At 35.3% G+C, this 22,657-nt stretch overlaps 1 protein-coding gene across 2 annotated transcripts in view; it reads right to left on the minus strand.

Moving 5' to 3' along the window:
• The window catches only part of FIG4 (FIG4 phosphoinositide 5-phosphatase), a 67,460-nt gene that overhangs the window by 32,551 nt on the left and 12,252 nt on the right, over positions 1–22,657 (minus strand). For both annotated transcript variants that reach the window (XM_030489818.1, XM_030489819.1), the window contains exons 4-15: positions 20,220–20,376; positions 18,847–18,897; positions 16,663–16,811; positions 13,803–13,931; positions 12,169–12,269; positions 11,554–11,716; positions 10,820–10,917; positions 8,781–8,914; positions 6,740–6,856; positions 6,239–6,284; positions 4,514–4,662; positions 452–618 (exon numbers count right to left, since the gene is read on the minus strand). In XM_030489818.1, coding sequence (XP_030345678.1) covers positions 452–618; positions 4,514–4,662; positions 6,239–6,284; positions 6,740–6,856; positions 8,781–8,914; positions 10,820–10,917; positions 11,554–11,716; positions 12,169–12,269; positions 13,803–13,931; positions 16,663–16,811; positions 18,847–18,897; positions 20,220–20,376 — 1,461 coding nt within the window. The remainder of the gene's footprint in view (positions 1–451; positions 619–4,513; positions 4,663–6,238; positions 6,285–6,739; positions 6,857–8,780; positions 8,915–10,819; positions 10,918–11,553; positions 11,717–12,168; positions 12,270–13,802; positions 13,932–16,662; positions 16,812–18,846; positions 18,898–20,219; positions 20,377–22,657) is intronic.

Here is a 22,657-nt window from a genome sequence, read left to right on the forward strand (position 1 = left end):
GCTTGTTTTTTTTTGAAGTCCCGAGAAACACCACAAGAAATACTCCATTCAAAGCATTCTACTCGTGTTTAGATTTACCAGTTTCCTTTTATTTGTTGAAGTCATTCTGCCCATCACTTTAACAGCTCTATAACAGCTACCTGCTTCTCTATTGATCTACAGATGTCACTGACAGTGTCAGTGCTACATGTGTACATTTCCAAAATACTTCTTACATCATTTCACTAACTTATATCAAATAAGGCTGCATGCTACAACATGCATTTGCATAGAATATAAATACTTCATCAAAGCAGAACACCCATTTGATATCCCTCAGATTTTACCAAATTATTTGGAAACTATAATACAGAGGATCTCTGTCATAAAATCGCAGTATGGATTATTGAAACATAACAAGTAAAATTCTTTTTAAATAGTAACTTAAAAAGAAAAAGGCACTTAAATTTACCTGAGAAAGCATTACTATAATATCTTGAGAGTGTTTGCATAATATCTTTAGAATGCTGAGTCCATGGAGCTATCTTTCTATAGGTTTTTACTCTATGGACAAGCTGAGAACCTCCATACTGCAGAGAAAGTGTGTCTCCGTGATCTTCATATAATTCTTCAAACAATCTGAAGGAAAAGCAAAATGTGTCATCTATCAAATTAATGAAAAAAAGTTTTTTAGCAGAAAAAAATAAAGTACTATAATAATAAAGTCTTTCTGTTTAACAAGCAATGCATTTTCTTCTCCTAAGGACTTCTGCCAGTTTACGAAAACAAGTATTTCATTAACTTGATAGTAATGAAGCTATTAACTTACAAAGACTGAAATTTAAAGCTATGTCTCTATTCTTTATTCAGGTAAGTATGCGGACATTTTATTCAGATGCAATAATCACTAAGAAACATTAGACTCTTAGATTTTCACTGATTTATAATGTATCAGAATGCCTTTACACTACAGAATATACATTTCTGTAGATTCAAGGAGAAGATTAACATGTCCTACTACTGTGCAGAGGGAAAACAAACTGTATACCTTCACAAACTAAGGTATTCTAAATACATTAAATGGGACTGAATACTTCAATATCTCAGGGCTATATTTACTGTCACAGCCACTGGAAATGAAGTTATCATAATTTTCCCAAAATCTCCCTAGTTACAATAATGATGGCTCAAAGGCACAGGCTGAATAAACATGACTTGTAAGAAATGTGAATGGCAAATACCATTTGCTGGAGCTGGAAAAACATGATGTAAGAAGAAGGTAACGAAAGAGTTGGCTGCTAAAATGAACAAGGAGAGCTGGCTAAAACCACGACAGTCCTCTATCATCAAGAAGTTGACAGCAGACTCCAAACTGAGAGCAATCCAAATAGCTAAAATTATCAAGAGCTCCCCAACAATGACAAAAACAACATTCTCAGAAAATAAGGCTATCTTAGTCCAAAAAATAACAGATTGAAAAGTGCTTCTCAGAAATGGAGACTAACGCGTTGCTTGAGCAAGACAATGACAAGCTTGACATCTTACCAAAAGAGGCTGAAAGTTTAGTTAAGAGGCAACAAACCAAACCAGCACAATACAACAACAACAACAAAAAAACCACCAAACCACCACCAAATCTGTGAAAATGTATTTCACATGAATATAGCAAAATACAGTAATTCAGGCATCTGCATGTGATACACTGTAATACTTAAGAAGCATAAAGGAGGGTAGAAACAAACAAAACAACAACAAAAATGAAAAAGATTAAATCAAATCAGCAAAAGCATCTCCTTAAGAAAGTTTCCAATAAAGGGATAGTACTGCATCCATCTGACCAAAGTCCTCAAAGGTTCTGGATGAAGAACACTTATCTGAGCAGCAAATCAATTTCTGTAAAAACAAAATAGCTGTCCAGCAAATCTTCTGCCCAAGTTCAAATATAAAAAGATCCATTAGGAGGAAACATCTGCTTTTTAACTTAACCCCCCTCCTCAACAACAACAAAAAACACAAACCAAAAAACAACAGAAGAAACAAACCAAACCACAAATTGTTCAGAGCTCATGATATCATATATGATCATTTCTTGTTGTTTCTTTGTGTTTGGTGGGTTGTTTTGTTGTGGGTTTTTTGTTTTGTTTTGGGTTTTTTGTTTGTTTTATTGGTTTTTTTTGGTTTTTTGTTGTTTTGTTTTGTTGGTTGGTTTTTTGTTTATTTTGTTGGGTTTTTTTAAATACAAGCAAAAGGACAACTGGTCAACTATAAGCTAAAAACCTGGCTGAAGGCAAAAACTGGCAGGTAAAAGGATGATGCCTCTCAAAAATTTCCCAGTCAGCTATGGAGTATTGATGAACCAATGACCTTGCAATAAAGGTTCACGAAAGCAGACAATTTTAAATTCACTAAGGACATTGATCCACTCAATTTGGAAAGGACTTGTAGAAACAAATTACCCTTCCACAGCCTCAAAATATTAAGCCTGCAGTCAAACAAAATCTAGTCTTCTGTAGAAGAAGTAGTTAATTACATGCGATAAAATAAGCTGCTAAGGTACACTTTGCCTAGGAAACTCTCTAGATAAGACAACAGTTAAAGTGAAGGAATCATTGAGAAATACAGCTTGCAGAAGTGATCTTGTGCAACAAAGTCATTAAGATTAATCTGGCTAGAAACAAAATCAGACTGTTCAAGATGCCTATCCTGTTCATATCCTTCACAATGGCCAAACAAAATAAAATGCTGACTTCAGAAATCTAGTTCAAAAGATATCCTGAATTGTAGCCAGCCTGTGAGACCACTTGAGAAAAGTCAGAATTACATGGACAGTTGAAGAATATGATGAAACAAAGTTAGTTTTTCAGACACATTAGCTAAATCAAGAAAGACAGACTGCTACTGATTACCCTCTTTGGCCAGTTAGAATTTGTTGCATTATGGAGAATTTTTTAATTATTCTGAATATACTAATTCAGAAACAAGTCTTAGATGACAAAATCTGTTTCAGTCAGACACACATCTATTGCAACGGAGAATAAAAAAAAATAAGTCAAATGCAGGCAGATGAAAATAACCTTTTATGCCAGGCTAATAGCTATATTTCAGAGAGATAATGAGAAATAAGATATCAGGAAATTCAGAGACAAAGCAACCACTATACTCTTAACAGACGATGGTAAGAGATGGACGTTTGGGTGGTTGGAGCACAGAAAGGAAAGTGGAAGTAGAGAAGACAGACAGGAAACATAGGACTATTGCAGCAGGAAACAACAGAGGAAATTTGGGCTCCCAAAATAGGGTAGGAAAGGGGGGAGGTTGTGAAGCGTAACGAAAGATAGTAAAATGCAGTCTGAGGTGCTGAAGTAAATTGTAGGTGTAGGGAATACCACAGAGAGTGGATATTAGAGACCTGTCCACCTCCTGATCCCCTCTAGTTAGAATCGAAGAATCCAGACTGCCGAGTCTCCAGAAGGCTGCACAGCAACTGGTATTTGCAGCAGCAGCAGCTTTTTGCTCCCAGAGGTAAACACGCAGCACCTAGCAGCTGGGACACGGTGGACGAGAGGCACTGCACAAAGAGGAAGCCAGCCAGTGGGTGCTCTCCCTGGTCATCAGGCAGCCAACAGCCACCACTTGCACAGTGAGCCAACATGCTGCAAGTAGGGTTATTTCTGTGGCACCTACTAACTCCTGGAAGCTAATGGGAAAAGAAGAGCAGCTGAAGGTACGTCTTGAGTAAAGGTGAGACCGAGTACTTTGTCTTTTCTGAAATATGAGTTACATCTCCATGTTCTAAAACTATCAAACCACTAGTCAAAACCAGAAATGAAGCCCCACGTTTCACAGTCATGACAACAGATTTAAGGAATAAAACTGCATCACCTCAAGGACTCTTCTGTTATTTTCTGAAGTTCGTTCACAAGTTAAGTAGCTTAGTTCCCATGACCCCCAAAGCATTTCAATTTAAATGCTCAGTTTTCTTAAATGGTTTGAGGATGCTTGAATAAGTATCATGGGTACTTGATCTGAGAGAACAACTTTGGTGAAAACTTTTCTTCAATAAATAAAAAAGCACAACATTTTATCGAAAGGAAAAGTAAGAAATAGCAAGGTAAGATGTACCGCCATGCAAATATCAGTTTAGCATTCTCTATAAAAGCATGTACTTCTTTCAATTTTCATTTTTCATCAGCATTTTGCCTCAAGCAAGTATAAATAAAAGACTGGGATGGGGGTTTTGTTACATTTATTTAAAGGAAAATTTCTAGCTTTAAGTTTAGGCAAAGAGAATGAAGTCAAGCAGTTATGTTAAAAGAAGCCTGATTAACATACTTTTCCAGAATAGTAAATTTTCAGCATTACTAGATTTTCTCAAGAAGAGTTCAAGTATGGAAGATCTTTTAAACTTGGATGAATAAATATTATTAAATCGTTCCAATAGAAAGAACTTGACTTTTCTTCTATATAATTTTTCTAAATCTCTTGACAAAATTAAAAAAATAAAACCATGACACGCTTTATTAATATATCTTACCTAACAGCATCCGTATCAAATTGCAAATTTGGTTTATCAATCAATCCCAATGAATAGAGTTGGTATGCCAAAGCACATTTTCCCACCATAAATTGGGCCGTGTTAGTGCGATCTAAACAGTCTACACAATTGGTTCGGAGAACTCCTGTCTGGTAAAGCAATCGAAACAAAGAGATTTCTTTTAATTAACAATTACTATACTCACGATTATTACTTTTTTCCTACTATCCAAGATTTGCCAAATCTCAAATTAAATCAGTTCACAAAAATTTGAGGTAAGACATTTCTGAAGATGTTGAAAAGCAAGTTATCTCTAGCAAGCTACATCAGACTGCTGTAATGCCTACTATAATATTCTACTAATGCTATTCTTGCTTTTATCATTACACAAACTGCGTCTCTCCTATTCACAAACAGCCCTAAAAATTTACCTTAATGAGAAAACTTATGTTATTTCAGTGAAGGAGGCCTTATTTTCAAGTTATGTTGCAACTACTGCAAAAAATAAGCACTCTTCTATCTTGCCGTGGTTCTACTGTGATGGTGCTTATCTTTTAAGCTTTCCGTATCTGCAGCAACACACACAAACTCAAGGTCACAGTCATGCACATATTCTTTTACGCAGTTTGCACCACCATTTGTCAATTCCATAATACATACAAAGTTATTTTATATTATGAACAATTGAAAGAAACATATTTTAACATATCAACATGGGGAATTCTTCCGCTTAAATATACATGGCTACATCCAAACTAGTCAACTAAAATTTACTGCCTTAATAAAGAAGCACTTTTGGGTGTGACTCAAGATTCAGAGATGAACTGTGATCCCAATGCTTAAATGTATTCCAATGGTGATACCACAAGTCATTAAAAGGTAGACAAATTACTCATTCCTCTAATACCAGTAAACCTGTAAGACTAACATTAAAAAAAATCTAATTAGTGCTGATATGTTTTATTTTAAAAACAGATCAAACTCTATCTACTCCATTGTTTACCTGCCCTCAACAAACATATCCCAGTGACCACCTAGTAAAGGAACAGTCACAATTCTAACTGTAAGTTAGAATTGCTTTCTAACTTACATGAACTACAAAATTATGAATGGCAAGTGACAAGCAACTAATGCTTCTTAAGAATATGGCCTGTGTTCAGAGTATATAATCATAACATTCAGGTATAAATCTGGTACTGTATGGTTTACAGTTTAGTAGTACTTTTCTGACCTTAAAGAAAGCAACGTTTCTAGTTTTATTTTGTTTTAGTGATGGAAATTGTAACAAAATACAGAATATTCAGCACTGGTGAAAATGTCTATGAATGTCACCAGGCTTAAGTATGTTTATTCCTCACCTCCTCTGTGTAACATGATATTATGCAGTTTGCTAAAATGCTGCTGTTTTAACTTTCAATGCACTGGTAGCACTGCAGACTAAATAGTAATGGAAACTTGCTTAAAATACAAGCATTTCTCAGACTACCTCTAGCAAAAATAAAATTCCAACAGCATAAAGTTTTGTGGTACCATGCAAGAACTTTCAGAGCTATTTTCCAATTGGATTTCTGGGATGGACAGCAATAATGCTCTTTATTATAATTCTTAATTTAAAAGCACTCTGCGAATCACCAAGTAGGTATTTAAATTAAATGGTTCACTGCTGCTTTGGAAGTGCTGATCTACATCACTGTAACTGTGAATTAATAAAGTACATTTCAGTACCTGCAAGCGACCAGTGGAAACAACATAACCTCCCAGTTCATTCCATCTGAAAGAGAAACGAAACAGAATGACATGCAAATACTTTTTAAAAAATAATAGATCATACCATGTATTAATCTGCTCAGTGAAAAACAGTGACAATTAAAAACCTGCCACAGAACAAAACTGATGTCCCTGAATAGCAAAGGCAGTGAAAACTCTAGGCCACAGTAAGATGTTTTATTTAAATGACATCATGACCAACCAACCAAAACCCCTAGACTTAAAGTAGAAATATTCCAAAGCCATACAAACTTTCTTCCGTGCACAAAAGTTGAAGTAGGTACAATGCCAGCAACTGGAAAGTAGAGGTCTAACATACATGGTAGCACAAGCTAGTTGATTTAAATCACTCCTCATACTGATTTTAGTCATAAGAAATCATGTAATACACATAGAAATTCCAGACAACTCTCCAAGGAATAGATGTTATTCATTATGCAACAATTAAATTATACATACTTTTCATCTGGTCGCAAAATACTGCAGTAGGAATCAGGTCGATTTACAAAAAATCCAGTCTTCTTTACTACACTTTCTGCAATCACATTCAGTCTATCAAGGACGTTGCAAAGTTTGCTGAGCAGAGGAAAAAAAATACACAGTCAAGGTACATTAATACTAAAAAATTTTCACTGCTTGGAAGGTCTTTCAATAACTAAAATGATTTTAAGGAAGATTAACATCACATCTTTATTTACCCAACAGTAATTATGTCTATAATTTTCTTAGGTTTTACAGACTTAGGAAACACTGACTGTACCTGAGCAATTTTCTTTACTTTTACTAAAATGCATTACACAAACTAGAAGTGGAAGACTCCAAAACTCTGAAACTTCTTGACTTTCATACCACACTAATTTTCCCCTAACAAACTTTCTGTGCTTTGCGAAATAAGAATGAGGCAGAAAAGAATATACGATTATGCTAAATCATACTCCCTCATTTTGTTTGCAAGGTGTTGTTTTGTTCAGTAGCATTTGTTCGTCTGTGTCCTTCATGATGTCCTACACCTCCTGCTCAGATCAGGGCATCCATCCATTCATTGTGGAGGACTTCAACTTCTGTTTACTCAATTTTATTTTCAAATAAAGTTTACTCGGTTTTTATTACAGTGTTAACACTTCAAGTAACAAAACCAGTACTGCTTTCCAGCAAACCTACTTCAAAACTACATGTTAAAGCAAACATATTCTCAGTATTCCTGAAACTGGCAGTTCCTTAGGCAGACATATACATTATCTTCCATTCCTAAATATCTTTTGCTTATACAAATAATCTTGTTCAAAGACTTCAGGTATATTTATATTCATAGTAGGGTGGATAAACATACATCAAACTTAAAGATAGAAGGGGAATCCTTTGATCACCTAGTATCATTTCTCATATAGGACAGACCACTAAGCTTCATCAGCATCATTCAATATGAAAATCAAGAACTTGGAACTAGCATATCTTCTGAAAGGAAATCTAGCCTTATTTTGAGATTTGCTATTTAATCATAACACAAACAGTTGCATGTACATCTAACTGTACACAATGCCATTTTAGAACAAAAAAGTAGTGTGAAAGCATTACTCTTTAAGTCAAACTTTAAAGTTTCAGACCCCCATGACCAACTGTATCAACCAAGCTGTAATTTCAAATAGCAAGTAAGGATTTTTTGCCAAAGATTTTCCATAAAATTTTAATTGAAAACACATTCATTTTATTCCTGCCCCTTGAACCATACCAGTTTTTCCATTTTTTTACTCAGACTAATATAGTAACAGATACCTGAAAGTTGACCCAACAATTCTTATCATTCTTCTACAGTTTCTGGCATTAATAAGATATGATATACATATGCAGACCAGAGAACTTTACAAACGAATTGTGTGTTTCTTCAGAATAGCAGTCTATACCTGCAGATTTAAAATGTTTGTGCCTTGTAAATATTTCTACATTTAGGAAAACATTCACCCTTTTCACATAATTCTAGTACAGCATTCTACTGTGCAAAATTGTAGAATAAAAAGTTACAGAATATATTTTGCCTTTCTGAAATACATGCTTCTAATAATATGAATGTTTTAAAACATTGATACTAATGCCCTCATTTCCTTTTGGTAAAGGAAATGGAAAAGAGCGACTGATATGAAACCCCTTGTTTTTCAAAATTTTGTAACTCAATAAATTCAGTGACTGAGATGGAGTATATGACAAATGCAGTGTTTTGACTAATTCAAAATAAAAAGTGAATGTTGATGTCTAATAGCTTTTTGCTAAAATTTTTGTTTGCAGAGAATTTAAAAGTTTTCAGGCCTCGCTCCACTTTCGTAAGAAACCACAGAAAACATTAAAAATCCTCCAAAAAAAGCTGAGGGTTTATTCTGTCCATAGGTCTTTATAAAATTCTCCCATCATTCACTGACAATACATTCAATTGAAAAACAACACCCTCAGTAGCATAGTTATTTGCAGTGTGGCTAAAAGCACTAGTACAAAGAAGGATCTTTTCTACCTTTTTGTGTATTTAGCCATATCCCAGGGTATATATATAATTGCATGCTCTGGGGGCAAAAACTGGTTGAGATATGTCACAGCAGCAACAAGTTCTTCGCTAAGAATCCTTTCGTGCTTTCTCTTTTCACGTTCCTTTAGCAAAAAGAAAAGGAAGTTAGCATTACAATTTTCATTAACAAATGTATGTAACCCATATACATACACATGTATGTATAAATAGCAGAAATTTAAAGTGGAAGCTGTAACAGTAGGCAGTTCTTCATAACTAGTACAATTAAGCTATTAAGAGACAGAAAAGTCTAAACATTCTGGGTTTTTAACAACTGATCTGTATTAGTAGTAAAAGTCACTTGTTTCAACTGTGCATAATCATTGGCTGAAAAATAGAACCCTGTAACAGCAAAGAAGGGCACATAGAAACAGAAGTAGTAATAGAAAAGAAATGGACAAAGACAAGAGAGAAGGAAAAAGACAGGGAGAAAAGAAAATGTCCCATTCAATTCTGGGGTACAAGAGAACGCAGGCAAATTCTTCTCCATTACTGATAGGAGATGGGGAACAACAGCTCCCATCTCCCAGCTTTGCAATAATTTTTAAAAAATTCAATTTTGTTGCCATTCTCTGAAAATACCAAATATGTTTGGGTACTCCATAGATTAGCATGGCTTTCAACTTCATCCACACTAAAACCTATACTGAACCTACATTATAGAAACTGCTTTAAATATATAGCCTAATGTATTCATTACTAATTAACAAATTTCTAGCATAGACAGATATGGGAAGACCTAGATTTATACTTAATCACAGAATCATTAGCATTGGAAGGGACCTCTGCAGATCATTTAGTCTAGTAATAAAGGAACATAAATTTTAACATTTTAGTATTGAGCGTCTACAGAGAGGGAAAGACAGACATGCATTTTCAGCCACTGTATCAAAAGCCCTGTGAATAAAAGCAGATAATGATTCACATGTCAAGGTCATGTGAGCCTAGACTCACTATAACAACGGCTTTTGAAATCTATGGCTGCAAGAGATAAAATAATTTTCTTGTCAACAAATGCTATCTTACGTTGATTCCACAGACTCCTGGACAGTCTTAAAAGCAGACGAAAGCTTCTAGAAATACAAAATAGGTTATCTAGTTCCATTTATTACAACTGAAGAGTTTTAAAAGCATTCCTTTTGAATTTTCCCTATTTTTTTAATACCAGGAATAGGTCCTGCATGCACATAAAAGATCCTTTTTCTCTGCTGAATACAGTTCTACAACATGATAAATGATTTTTTAACGACTAAAAAGAAATAAGATACGATTCAAACAAAACAATATATTAAACTCAAACGTGGAAATAGACACTACCACAGAAAATGGCTGGATCAGAATAGAAAAAAATTAAACACAAATACAAGATGTAGTAACCAAAATTACAGTGTCACCCAGAATCCAGGCTTTGCACCGCAACCTATCACACAGGAGTGAATTGAATTACTGCAGCAGCCATGAAGATCCCTCCACTACTCCAGCTGGGCTGCCAATGGCACTGCCCACCAGCTAATATCAAAAGCTTCAGTTTTCTACCCTGCTCATACTTCCATGACTCTACCAGGCAGAGCAAACAAAAGAAGGTAAGTCTTTATCGTAATATTTTAAATAACTTAGTCATCAGTGTCAAGAAACCTCCAAACCTCACTTTGCATGAAACCATACTGTTTTAGTGGTTTTAGTGCTCAACTAAATTTAGTGGTAAATTTATTCGGACTTACATCTAAAGGGTAATAGCAAAAACCTGAAAACAACAGCAAAAGGTTACTGTAAGGTGGCTACAAACACGGTAAACTTCTTTTTTGAAGAGTGGTAGTAGAAACAGAGAGTTATGTACTGTACCCTGTAGGATGAAATTTCTGAAGAAAATATTCAATTTATGAGCTAATATTAGTTTAGAACATAGTGAAAAATTACGCAGAGACTCTACAGAAACAAGTATAATACTAAAATTAGAAAATATATTGAACATATTAAAATTTTTGTACCTTCACAAGATTCAAAATAATAATGGGAGAACCAAATCTCTGAAGCATTTGGTCAAAGTGAAGAGCAGCAACATGTGCAAAAGGATCTCCTTGGTCCACTGCAATAAATACATATATTCAGGATAATATTAAGTGAGCTGTAGAGTCACTTAAGTAATTTTCCCTTAAAAGTACTCTTCACAAAACACATGCTAACTCTCTGACAGTAATGATACAATTTCATACTTTCCCCCATTTACATGCAAAAGCTGTTAAAAAAAACCCTTCCCTTTTCCAAATTGGAGGCAACTTCTTAACCAAAACTTTTATGAGATGCTTACACAGAGCCATTATTCTGGCCCCACTAAAGTTAGCCCAGACTTTTTCCATGATTTTCAACAGGTTCAAAATTTTATTCACAAATACAAAGGTAAATCTAACTAACTTTGTATACAAAATAAGCACAAAGAAAGTTGACAACTTCGAACGGATGGCTTTGTATTCCATTTCTGAACGTGAAGTCTGAGACAGAGATCGTTTTCTATTCAGTTTCAGCAAATGCAGTTTTTATATGGTTGAATGTTTGTATGCCATGATGTTTATTATAAAGAACATTGATATACCTTAACTTACGGTTTCCCAAAGAACAACTCTATAGACAATTCGTTCATTTTGAGTTTTCACTTACTGTCTCCGGTGTTCCTGTAGGGGACAGTGCTAACTATAATCTAACACAAAGAATAATTTGTACATACATGTTATGGGTGGCTTAGGCATCATAGTTGAAATATCTTGTGACCAGTACAGAGGGACAGATCCTCGAACCTGAACATAGGATGAATAACTCCCCGCAGAAAATGACATAACTGAAGCATCATAAAGTATTTGTTCAGTTTCTACTTCATTAGCAACATCTCCCTAAAACAAACAGAAATACACGTATGGTATAGACATGGCACTTCAGAGCTGCATGTATTATAGAGAACTGATCACTACAAACATTAAAGTGCAAGACACCAAATCACAGTGGTGAGAACACCACTGAAGGTTAAATTCCCATTTGTCCCTAAATGCGTATTATCAGATCTCCCCCCCCCTCCCCCCCCATTTTGGAAACAACATTAAGTGTAAAAAAAAAAAAAAAAAAAAGAAAAATGGAAATTGCCAGTTAAGACTTATTATTTCAAGAACAGCTTTATTATCTCAATTAAGAATGTAATGATAGCTGTGATAACATTACCTAACAGCATAATTTACAGCCAAAACTGTAACAACCCTCTAAAACATTTAAATTCTCCAGTCAGTCAAGCTCAAGCTTTTATATAGTTGGGGAGGATATGAGGGAACCCCTAAAATCAGATTTAATTTACCTCACAGTTTGCTCCTCGTTTCAGAAAACGTGTTCCAGCAAATTTGCTTGATCTTCTAGCTATCAGAGTGACGTATATAGGGCGACCATATATTAACAGTTCTTGAGAGAGAAGTTAAGGTTTACATTTCACATGCAATTTTTCATTCACTTTAAGCACAAATTCTAAAAAAGGTGTACAAAACTGAAACATCCGATTTACTGACGTCCTTAACAGTGATGAGTACTACTTCCAAACTTCTTTTGCAGTTGGGAGAGGGCATTGGCTTTTTCAACAATGGTTTTTGAGAACTCTGAAAACAGAATCTACATTACATCAACCACTTCTCACATCATACAGAAGAAAAGTATTTCTATTTTATGAAGTGGCAACAGAAGTGAAATAGGCTCAAGATTCACGTTGGGCCACCAATACTACTTTAGTGAATACTGGGATTGAAGTCTGGGAGCTTCTATTTTCACCTTCTATTTTCAGAGGGTACACCAGTCACCCTCTAATTACTTGTCTGGAAAAGTAGATAAATTTGCAACTACTTAAGTAACAACAACTGAAAACCAGAGGCAAACAGCTACTGATGCAGTGGTGGCTTTCTTTTAGGCTTTTTATTTTTTTATTAAAAACAAACAAACAAAAAAGAATCAGATGTCTAGCATGACTCTCACTGCTTACTTCGTGCAAGGGAGGCACAAGAAAGAGGAAAGAAGACATTTGTTCATCAAATACCTAGAGCAGAGACTAATGCCACTCATTAAGTAGCTGCAGGCATAATGCTGGTAGTAAGATCCTCTACTACTACATTGATTAAATAAGAGCACAGATGAAATAGTGGTATATAAAAATGGATCTAGCTTTCTGTCTGGGAACTAAGCCAATGACCAGCAGCCTTACAATCATAAAAAAACCCCTAAAATTAAATTTTAGAGACACCACTAACCTTAACTTCATAATTGTATTTGCTTGCCCAGATACTTTGTTGACAGGCTTTTAAACAAACATTATGCTCTTGATGATAGGAGTGTGTCTGTAATATATTAAATTCTTACCAACTAAGATGTTGAGATGGCATTTCTCTGGAGTGTGATATGCATTTGGGCTTTTTCTGTTAATACTACAATATACATAAGCCCATTTACTCATTTTAAATAATATATAGCCAGGAAAAAAAGATTTTCAGATATCCTAGTGTTTACTTAACTCTCTTCAAATAACAGGCCTAAAGTTCTATCATCATCTTCAACAGAAACAGAATAAATACAAGAATTTCTGTAAACCTCAGTTACTAAAAAATGTTTTAAAGATTAGTGAGAGGACATTTCTGTGTCAGCAATTCAGTTCCATTTAGCTTTTTTCTCTTACCTCAAACCTATGTGAAAAGATACAGCTGAGCCTTAAAATCCTCTCAAGTTCTTTATTACTAAACCCCATTCTTACGAACCGTGTCTCACTGAGAATTCTAACAACATAACTGTGTGTTTTATTTAGCATAAAACCTAGAAAAGTAATGAAAATAAAAGCCAACCAGTAAGTCTAAAATTGAAAAGTATTTACATGACAAAGAAATCACTCAATGTATGTCACATGTTCAAACTTTTTTAAAAAGTTTTAAAACATTCCTTACAACAGTAAAAGGATGCTTGATTGCCCACAGAATCCGTGAATAATATACAGCAGCCAGTCACGATGAACAGTATTTTTTACTGCCTCCAGAAGCTTGCCGTTCCACACATATTTCTCGTAAGGCTTACTGCAAATCCCAAATACACCTAGGAAGTTGTTACAATGAAAAATGCATTAGCAATTAAGTAACAAGCTTACCTGCACTGGACTTTTAAAATCCAGGTCATTGGACCTTCATTTTGATTTTCCTTTGACTGCAACTCAGCATATCATCCTTGCATCTTTGAAGTTTGCCAAACATAGATAACTTCAGGCATATGTTGAGGTTCAGCATTTATGAGGATTTGCAGTTTTTCTATGGTTGCCAGTCACTGAAGTATGTGAGTGCCTTCATGCAGAAGTTTCTGATATTTACAGTACTGAAAAGAGATCTCTGCATGGTAGCAGCAGAGGATTTGATAGTAAGGGAAATAAATCAAGTAGCGAATTCCAGTTAAGGCAAAAACACTTTCACAGCAGGACTTCATAAGCTTTTCAAATCTGGGTCAGCTCTGGAGTATCTATTAGGCTCTGGAAGATCATGTATAGCCCTGGCCACCTTTAGAAAAAGCACATCCATCCCCTTGTCACAGAATTTAGCATGGTTTTCCTGATATCCACTGACACAAGAAATGCAGCTACTGTAGACCTGCAAATTAAAATTCGATTTCTGATATAACTGGAACCTAAGTCTTTTTCCATTTCAAAATTTAAGACCAAGATGACAACTAGCACTAAAAGCTGGCAAAGGGAATTAAATGAGTCTTGAAGAAAAGGAAGAGGACAAGAACTCTATTACCTACATTTTTTGTGTAGTTTTAGCAAATTAAATTTCTGGAAGGATAAGTTATATCATAGCGGTAAGTACGTCAATTAGCACAGCCTCTGTTGGGGGAAAAAGATGAGTTCTCCTAACAGACCGAAACTGAAAATGCAGCTGTTGAACAAAATGTTGCTACCTAGTCATCAAACTTACATAAGCCCAGGAAAAACTGATGTAACCATTTTGGTGAAGGAGCGTATACACTCAGAAGAACCTGGCCACAAGCACTTGGTCAGCAGTTTGTCTTCTTTCTCTTTTCTAGCAGCATTAATTTGGTGAGAATTTGTTCTTGAATGACAGGTGGCTATTTCTTACATATATTCTATCGTATGAACAGATACGTTACTAATACCTACTGGAAATGAGTTGTGTGTGTTATCAGCATACTGCTGATAGGGTCAAGCTTATGGCATCTTTTTCTCCAAAGTTTTCACAAAGACATAGAAGAGATGACATTGTATGGATTCCTGAGGGATCTTGCAGATAAGAGCCTTTACAGAAAAGGAATAATTGCTCCCTCCATTATATAGGGTTTACTGCATACAGCATTACTTTCAGGCTTTTAAATGACAGTATGATAGATGTTAGAACTATTTAACATAGGAAGTTCCAGCATCAGAGACAATTACTCGCTTACCTAATGTTCATTACCATTCTTTGAGCTGTAGTCAGTGTAGGTCTATTCTAGGTGTTGTGATAAAAGGTCATGAAAAACAGGTGGACAAATAGTGTCCAAGTTTATCTTGCATAAATTTGGGTCTGGGGTTGTTTTAGGTTTTTCTGTATTTTAACTATATGCATGTTAGACCTTCAGAGTCCCCTTTAGAGGCACAGAAGGCAGGACCAATAAATTCTTTCTTCAGTGCCTTGGAAGATTCATTTGGGTTAAAAGAGGTGGAAGACAAATCATGAAATTTACAGTATCTCAAAGAACCAAAGTTACTTTAGGACAAGTGGGATTTTGTATCATGTTTCCCTGCGTATTATATTTTGTGTGCAACAGAAGTTACACAGCAGGTGACTACAAAGAAGGGTGGTAATGCAGAGAGGCTGTTGAGCCTCTATAACCAGTAAGATCCAATAAGCACAGATCCAGGTGTTATATCTAAACTGGCTTGCATATCAAGTTCACAGGTTTAAGCAAAATAGCAGCAGACTTGCTCTATCCTATTCTTTTGCTTATAAGTGATGTATTTAAAAGGCATGATGTTCTATTACTAAGAAGGCTAGATGAATCTCCACAGCTGTTTGAGAACACTTTGAGAGCAATGTATTCATTATGAATCAACTGTAGCACTGTTATTTCTGACACTTCACAATTAAACAAGGAAAAAGTGGTGTCACATACATAAAAGAAAAAAAAAACAAACAACAAAACAACATTTTTTGGCAATAAAATTAAAAACCATCAACCTCAACAGAATGAAATCCATTATTAAGAATTTCAGGGGAAACCTGTGTGTGTGTGTGAGCAAAGCAAAAGGGAGAGAGAACAGTTTTCCTGTTTGGCTGGTTATCTTTACACTCTTATGAATATGTTGATCCAAAGTGAAGGCTGTATTTTTCAACTGAAATCAATAGTTTTTCTCGGGCTTTCTGATAGTGCTTACTATATCAAATTGATACTAACACCATATAATTCCTTTGTCGTCAGTATTTTCCAACACAAATCAAAAAATGTATTACTCAGTTATTACTTCCCACTCTTTGTAATTTATTCCTATTGGGAGTCTTACAAGTCAGTTGAATAATCAATTGCTGAATAATGTCAGCAAGTTCAATTATCTCCCTGAGTTGCAATGTAAATTAACAAAGCAATGATTAATCACCTTTAGAAATTGCATTATTCAAATGTCTGTAATTGGCACTTCATGTAATCTTTTATTAACTCAAAACTGCTATGAGACTGGCGATCAATACAAAAGACCCAAATGTTTCTCAAAAGTAAACTTAAGTGGAACATACTCTAAATGTACTCTTGACCAGCATCAGTTTAATTAGGCATATTTGCTTACCACTTCCACCCTGTATTGAAAGTCCTTCATCTTCAAATATATCAAAACTTTCTTGTCGGGTCTGAGTTGTTTCAGTTTTTAATGTCTCAAGTGGCATTCTCAGGACAGTAAGATTATACTGAAGGGAGTGAGACAGATCATAGCTGTAACTGATAGAAAGTTAACATGTATTAATAACTGTAGATGCATGGGACTTTTCTGAAAGCCCTTACTCTCCATCTGTACCTACATTTAACACTATTATTTTATCTATTAAAAGAAGACTTTTGAACAAGATACACAGACTCAGATTCTATAATGGCAAATAATACTACTGATTTCCAAAAGTTGTTTTACAACATAGAAACTGTTTACAGTACAATAGCTGAAACTGTATTTATATTCTTCTTATAACTGAAAACTGAACATGCCTTTTGAACAAAGCATATCACACATAATTCATTATGTGCCAAGAAACAGTCCTAGAGATCAAAAATAGCTATTCCATTGGAAATATCCATACAGACAACCTCACTTTTCTGAGATTTAAGTACTATTCTCTAACTGCTACCCGACGTCAAAGCAGCCAAAACTCTGGTACATAAAAACTGTCCTCAAATTTGTGGTTGCAGCACAGATGCATCTTAAGACAGTGGCTGCAGAATACACAAAAGGTTGGGTTTTTTTAATTAGTTCCATAACAGTAACAAATTATGCATCTCATGGCTTTTATACTGACAACACTCTACATTAATTGCTAAATTTTATAAGCCACTAAGATTCATCTCCCTAAGGAGAAACTAAATTTACACAACAGTTGAATCAGAAATGGACACAAATTTCCATTTTAGCCTAATACAGCATCAGCAATTACCAGCCCTCCTGTATGTTCTATTCATTAACGACCTAAAAAAAAAATAATTTTAAACACTGGACATTTAGATTTATGACTAATGATAACAAAGCCTAAACCATGTATTCACCACATTTTCGTAAGAACAACCTGACGTGCTTATCTGTTAGGAAAAAAATCCAGCCTGTTATATGCTCAGTTTGCATACAACAGAACCTTTAAACAGTATCCCAGTATATGACTTGCTCAGGCTATTCCTCCATTTTCCCCTTAGACCAAATGTTTTCATATAACTAACCTCTAATTCTGTTCAGGATTAATATGAAAACCATGCAGAAAAATATGCTATGATTGCAGCCAAGAACAATTTAAATTAAGCTGATAAATGTGTTTACCAGGGAGTCATATAAAAACCTTGTCCTTTCCCTTATATGCATGACCACAGAAACAGTATACATTCATCACCACTGTGGTGATGATAATAAAAAAGGAAGGATAATAAAAAAGAAAGTTGTATAGTGTTAGGGCTGAGAGACAAAGCATAGAAGAAAAACTCAGGTTTTTTACTGTGAAAAAGCCTTTCCATGCAAAACCACAAAACAGACATGAAACTTTGGTAGGTTTGTCTTCACAGATACACTTGTGACAAGAAGCCTTTATTTTCCAAGAGGAAGTATCTTCTAGACTGATATACATTTTGGTATTCACAAGAGGCTTTTTTCATTTAGATTAAGTCTTAAAGGCTTTTCACTAGTACTGCCAGGTTTATCACTGTATTTCTGCCATTTTTCTGCTGTCCCAAAAGTCTCATGTGTTATAGTACCTGGGACACAGAAACTTGTCTTAGGTATGGTATTTATGAAAAAATAAGCAAGAGAATCAGTAATGCCTGGAAAGCCCTATGAAAGATGCACCCTGTGTGGGGTGTATCTTGGATGAAGACCTATTCTCTATCTTTGTTTGTGAATCAAAGCAAAGCTTTAGTTCTGGAAAACGAGATCAAGAAAGAAAAAATGACAGGACAAGCAAACCCCCTGAAATAGAATACTTTTCCAAAGAGAGATAATCTGCACAATCTGGCAAGGCTAAACAGTCAGTGCAAACAGTAATTTCAGTGTCTACCTTTTACAATGCCACTAATAGTTCTACAGTTCATGGAGACTATATTTCTAATCAATTTGCTGAAGGAGAAAGCAGGTTCAAAAGACACAGATGAAAATGGACAAGCAGAGTGATCATGTGTCTTATTTCCCTAAAATACAAAAGATCTTGGTTACCAAATTCCAAAAGCAGAATTTCATAGCAAATGTAAGTATACAATTTTTTTAAAGGAATTAGTAACTAATACTTACCTAAAGTAGAAGTTGCTAGAAAGGTCCACATTTTGAAAGATTCTCAGATACCTAGCAAAACAATTCAAATTAAAAGGAAAATTATTAGTTTAACCAGACAGTTCCAAGAAGTCATTCAGTAAATCTCACAAATTAAACTACATATAAATATTGACTCTTGCCATATGTTCCCTTCATATCTAACTGTAATTGTTTTTAAAGGTAATTCCACTAGAATGTCAGCATCTGGATTAAATAAATCAAATAGCACTTTTTTTTTTTTTTTAACCCAGTGTCTACTCATGTATGTACTCTACTTCTTTAGGCAGTTGCAGATAAAGTTGTAACTCTGTTTTCCACATATATGGGTTAAATTCTCCAGGTTTTATGCAAGCAAACTCACAACAATACTATACAAGAATTGAAGATTTTCACAGTTATTCTCAAACAAATGAACAAGAAAAGAAATATCTACTTCAAGCTGCCATACCTTTGCAAATTCTCAGAAGAAACTGTAACACTGTCTATGAATGATAATATGGCTAACACCATAAATATATAGGTTAGATAACATGGTCTGCTTCATTCTAAGAGGGGAGACTGAGGCTTATGATCAGTCATACCTCAAAGTGGGAAATTTCTGAGTAGTTCCCATTGCCTTAATTTTATTACCTGACATCAGTTTATCATAATCCATCACTTTTAGACTATTCACACTTGGTACACACTGAAAAGCAGTTTATTGATACTATTTGCCTGGTATTTCATAGAAGTAAAGTTCCCCCACCCTGATAAAAACACCACCAGGATGTGGTTGTACATTTCACACAAGGTTTCCTTGCAAAGGCTCAAACTTCTTTTTTCACAAAAAGGTCAAAAAAAAAAAAAAGGAAGAAATTAAACTTACCAGTGGGTCAGCTTATCACTTTTTGCAACAGCAACAAAAAAATTCACAAGATTATGACAGCACAGAATCATTAAATAATCTACTCTGCCCTTTTTGAAGAGCACAAAAGATCTCTTCAGGTGAGATTAACATGATGCTAGAGAACTGTACTCCAAACAACACAAACCAGTATTAGAGTTACTTTGCCCTTGTAAGAACAACGTTTATATTGGATGCTTCCAGGTGCACATTTGCTAGAATGTAGCTTTGACAGGTAGGCGACATGAAGATGTGGACAAAAAAACTCTGAAAGACTCTAACAGTTGTATTTACTCTCCAGGTAGGAGGCCACAGAACTTGTGGCTGATTCTCCATTCTTCCATGTTAATTTATCAACTAAGATAAAATGGCTTGAATAACATACTAACAGAAGGAAATCCATGACTGAAATTTCTAGTTGCAGTTCACCACTGCTCAGAAAATGTTCAAAAAGTACCACCATTATTACCTGGCTTCATCGGGATGAGTGACTCTTACAGAGTCATTTGGAATGTAGATCATGTTTGTATCTTCTATTTTATATATTGCATGACCTCCAATATCCGCCATTTTTCTTCTTTTTGTTATTAACACAATGTAATAACCTTCTAAAAACCTGACAAAACCTGTTAAAACAGCATTAAAATGGTATTAGTTGGATGTTTGTGTTGATTTGATCAAATATAATTAGAAAAACAGCATCAAATTGTTACAAGACTTCACAGATTCTTTGTTTATTCATAATGTTGCATGTACAGTGTGCATATACATACACATACAAAAACACAGATACACATACACAGAGTTTTACAGTTTCCCCCATTACGTGTCAATCAATGACGTACATAGGTTTTATTTTTTTCCCCCCTTCCACTGTACATATTTTTAATATTAGGTAGCAGAGTTAAAACACTGAAAATTCAGAATAAGTTGCTGTCTACTTAAGACACCTGTATTTGCTTTTTATAGGAGGTAGAACAGGCAGTGTTTGGCTTTATTGCCCAAAAAAAGAGACTTATGAAGCCCCCACCCTCATTCCCTAACACTACAGGGCATAGCCATGCTTCTTCACCAAGTTGCTTCTTTGGATGTCTCTGTTACATACAATTAGGAAACATCACAACGAACTTTTCAATGCAATACTAATGTGTAAATTCAAATTAGAAATAGAAATACCTAAATATCCCTGAACCCAAATGTGTTTCTAATACAGTATAGGCAGTGATACAGCAGTGCTAAGTTGTAATAACTAATAAATTACATGAATTAGCTTTTGGAGGTAGCTGCTTTGATGGGTTGCTACTAGTGAACAGCCTGAAACTCATTCACTACTGCACTGTCAACGAATCATAGAATCATAGAATGGTTTGGGCTGGAAAGGACCTTAAGATCACTAGTTCCAACCCGCCTGCCATGGGCAGGGACACCTCACACTAGACCATGTCGCCCAAGGCTCTGTCCAACCTGGCCTTGAACACTGGCAGGGATGGAGCATTCACAACTTCTTCGGGCAATCTGTTCCAGTGCCTCACCACCCTCACAGTAAAGAACTTCTTCCTTATATCTAACCTGAACTTCCCCTGTTTAAGTTTTTACCCCTTGTCCTAGCACTACAGTCCCTAATGAAGAGCCCCTCTCCAGCATCCCTGTAGGCCCCCTTCAGACACAGGAAGGCTGCTATGAGGTCTCCACACAGCCTTCTGGCTGAACAGCCCCAACTTTCTCAGCCTGTCTTCATAGCTCCATGTCCTACTTAATCTATTAATTGGGGGTGGGGAGTGGGGGGTGGGTGGGGAAACAACTCACAATTCACATTTTCACTTGTATTTATATTCAGTTCTTTAGCTTTTATTATCAATTAAAGAAGGATGAGCAAAGCACACATTTCCTCCCTGTCACTGCTGGAGGCTGCAACGTGATCGAATGAACTGCAATCTTTTCTTCTGCCTTATTAGCCCCCCTTGGAAAAATGCTCTCACCTGCACAAGGACAGGAGATCCTGCTGACAATAAGAAACGAATCTTCTATTTGAAGTAGCCAGACTATCGAATTTCAGTTGTTAAATAGCAGTCAGAGTTCTTCCTGTATTCTCCAGGTATTGAAATCACTTATATGGACAGCCTCTATCCTCTGAATTTTACCAAACGTTATACCAAAGTCTGATAGGCAACCCAGCCTTTCCCCTTGGCCTGATTCTCTCCATTTAAAAGCAATTTCTACTTTTAAACACTATACAGTGAACCAGAACTTAGACTATCAGGCCCCCCATTCTGAGACGAATGAATGCACTGCCTCTGGCTAACAAAGTAACTGGAGAACAGAACAAAGATGTCTTTTCCAATTCTACAAAAAATACCAGACCTGAGCCAGTGCATTCCCTCAAATTACATGTTTATACAGCTTAGATAGGATCAAGATGGAAGACGTCTGAAGTATATAAGAGAGCATGTTACTTTTAAATAAATCATCTAGAAATAGTAGACCATATCTGATAACCAATGCATTTGCTCAGCTACAGAATAGAAACTCTTCTGTTATGAAGAGTACATATAAACAAATACACAATTGGAATGGAAAGTCTTCACTGAACACAACCACATTCCAATCAAATACATTATCATGTATTTAGACAGTGAGCACTGATGGCTTGTGCAAAAAAAAAAAAGCCAGTGCTGCAAGACTATAAGAGGCTTCTTTATGTCTACCCATATTATCAATACTCTTAAATTCATAAGGAATATAAACCTTATCTGATCAATTTCTGAAAAGAGGATCCACTGCTAAGATCCAAAATGCTTCATGGGCAAAAAGAATATAGAAAAAATTTTGCTTAATCTGCCACTTTAGAATACTAATAATATTTTCTATGCTTTGGGTGTTCTGAAAAATTCAGGAGCATCTTTTAAA

Source organism: Strigops habroptila, chromosome 6 (genome assembly GCF_004027225.2).
Source record: "Strigops habroptila isolate Jane chromosome 6, bStrHab1.2.pri, whole genome shotgun sequence".
Taxonomy (NCBI): Eukaryota; Metazoa; Chordata; class Aves; order Psittaciformes; family Psittacidae; genus Strigops; species Strigops habroptila.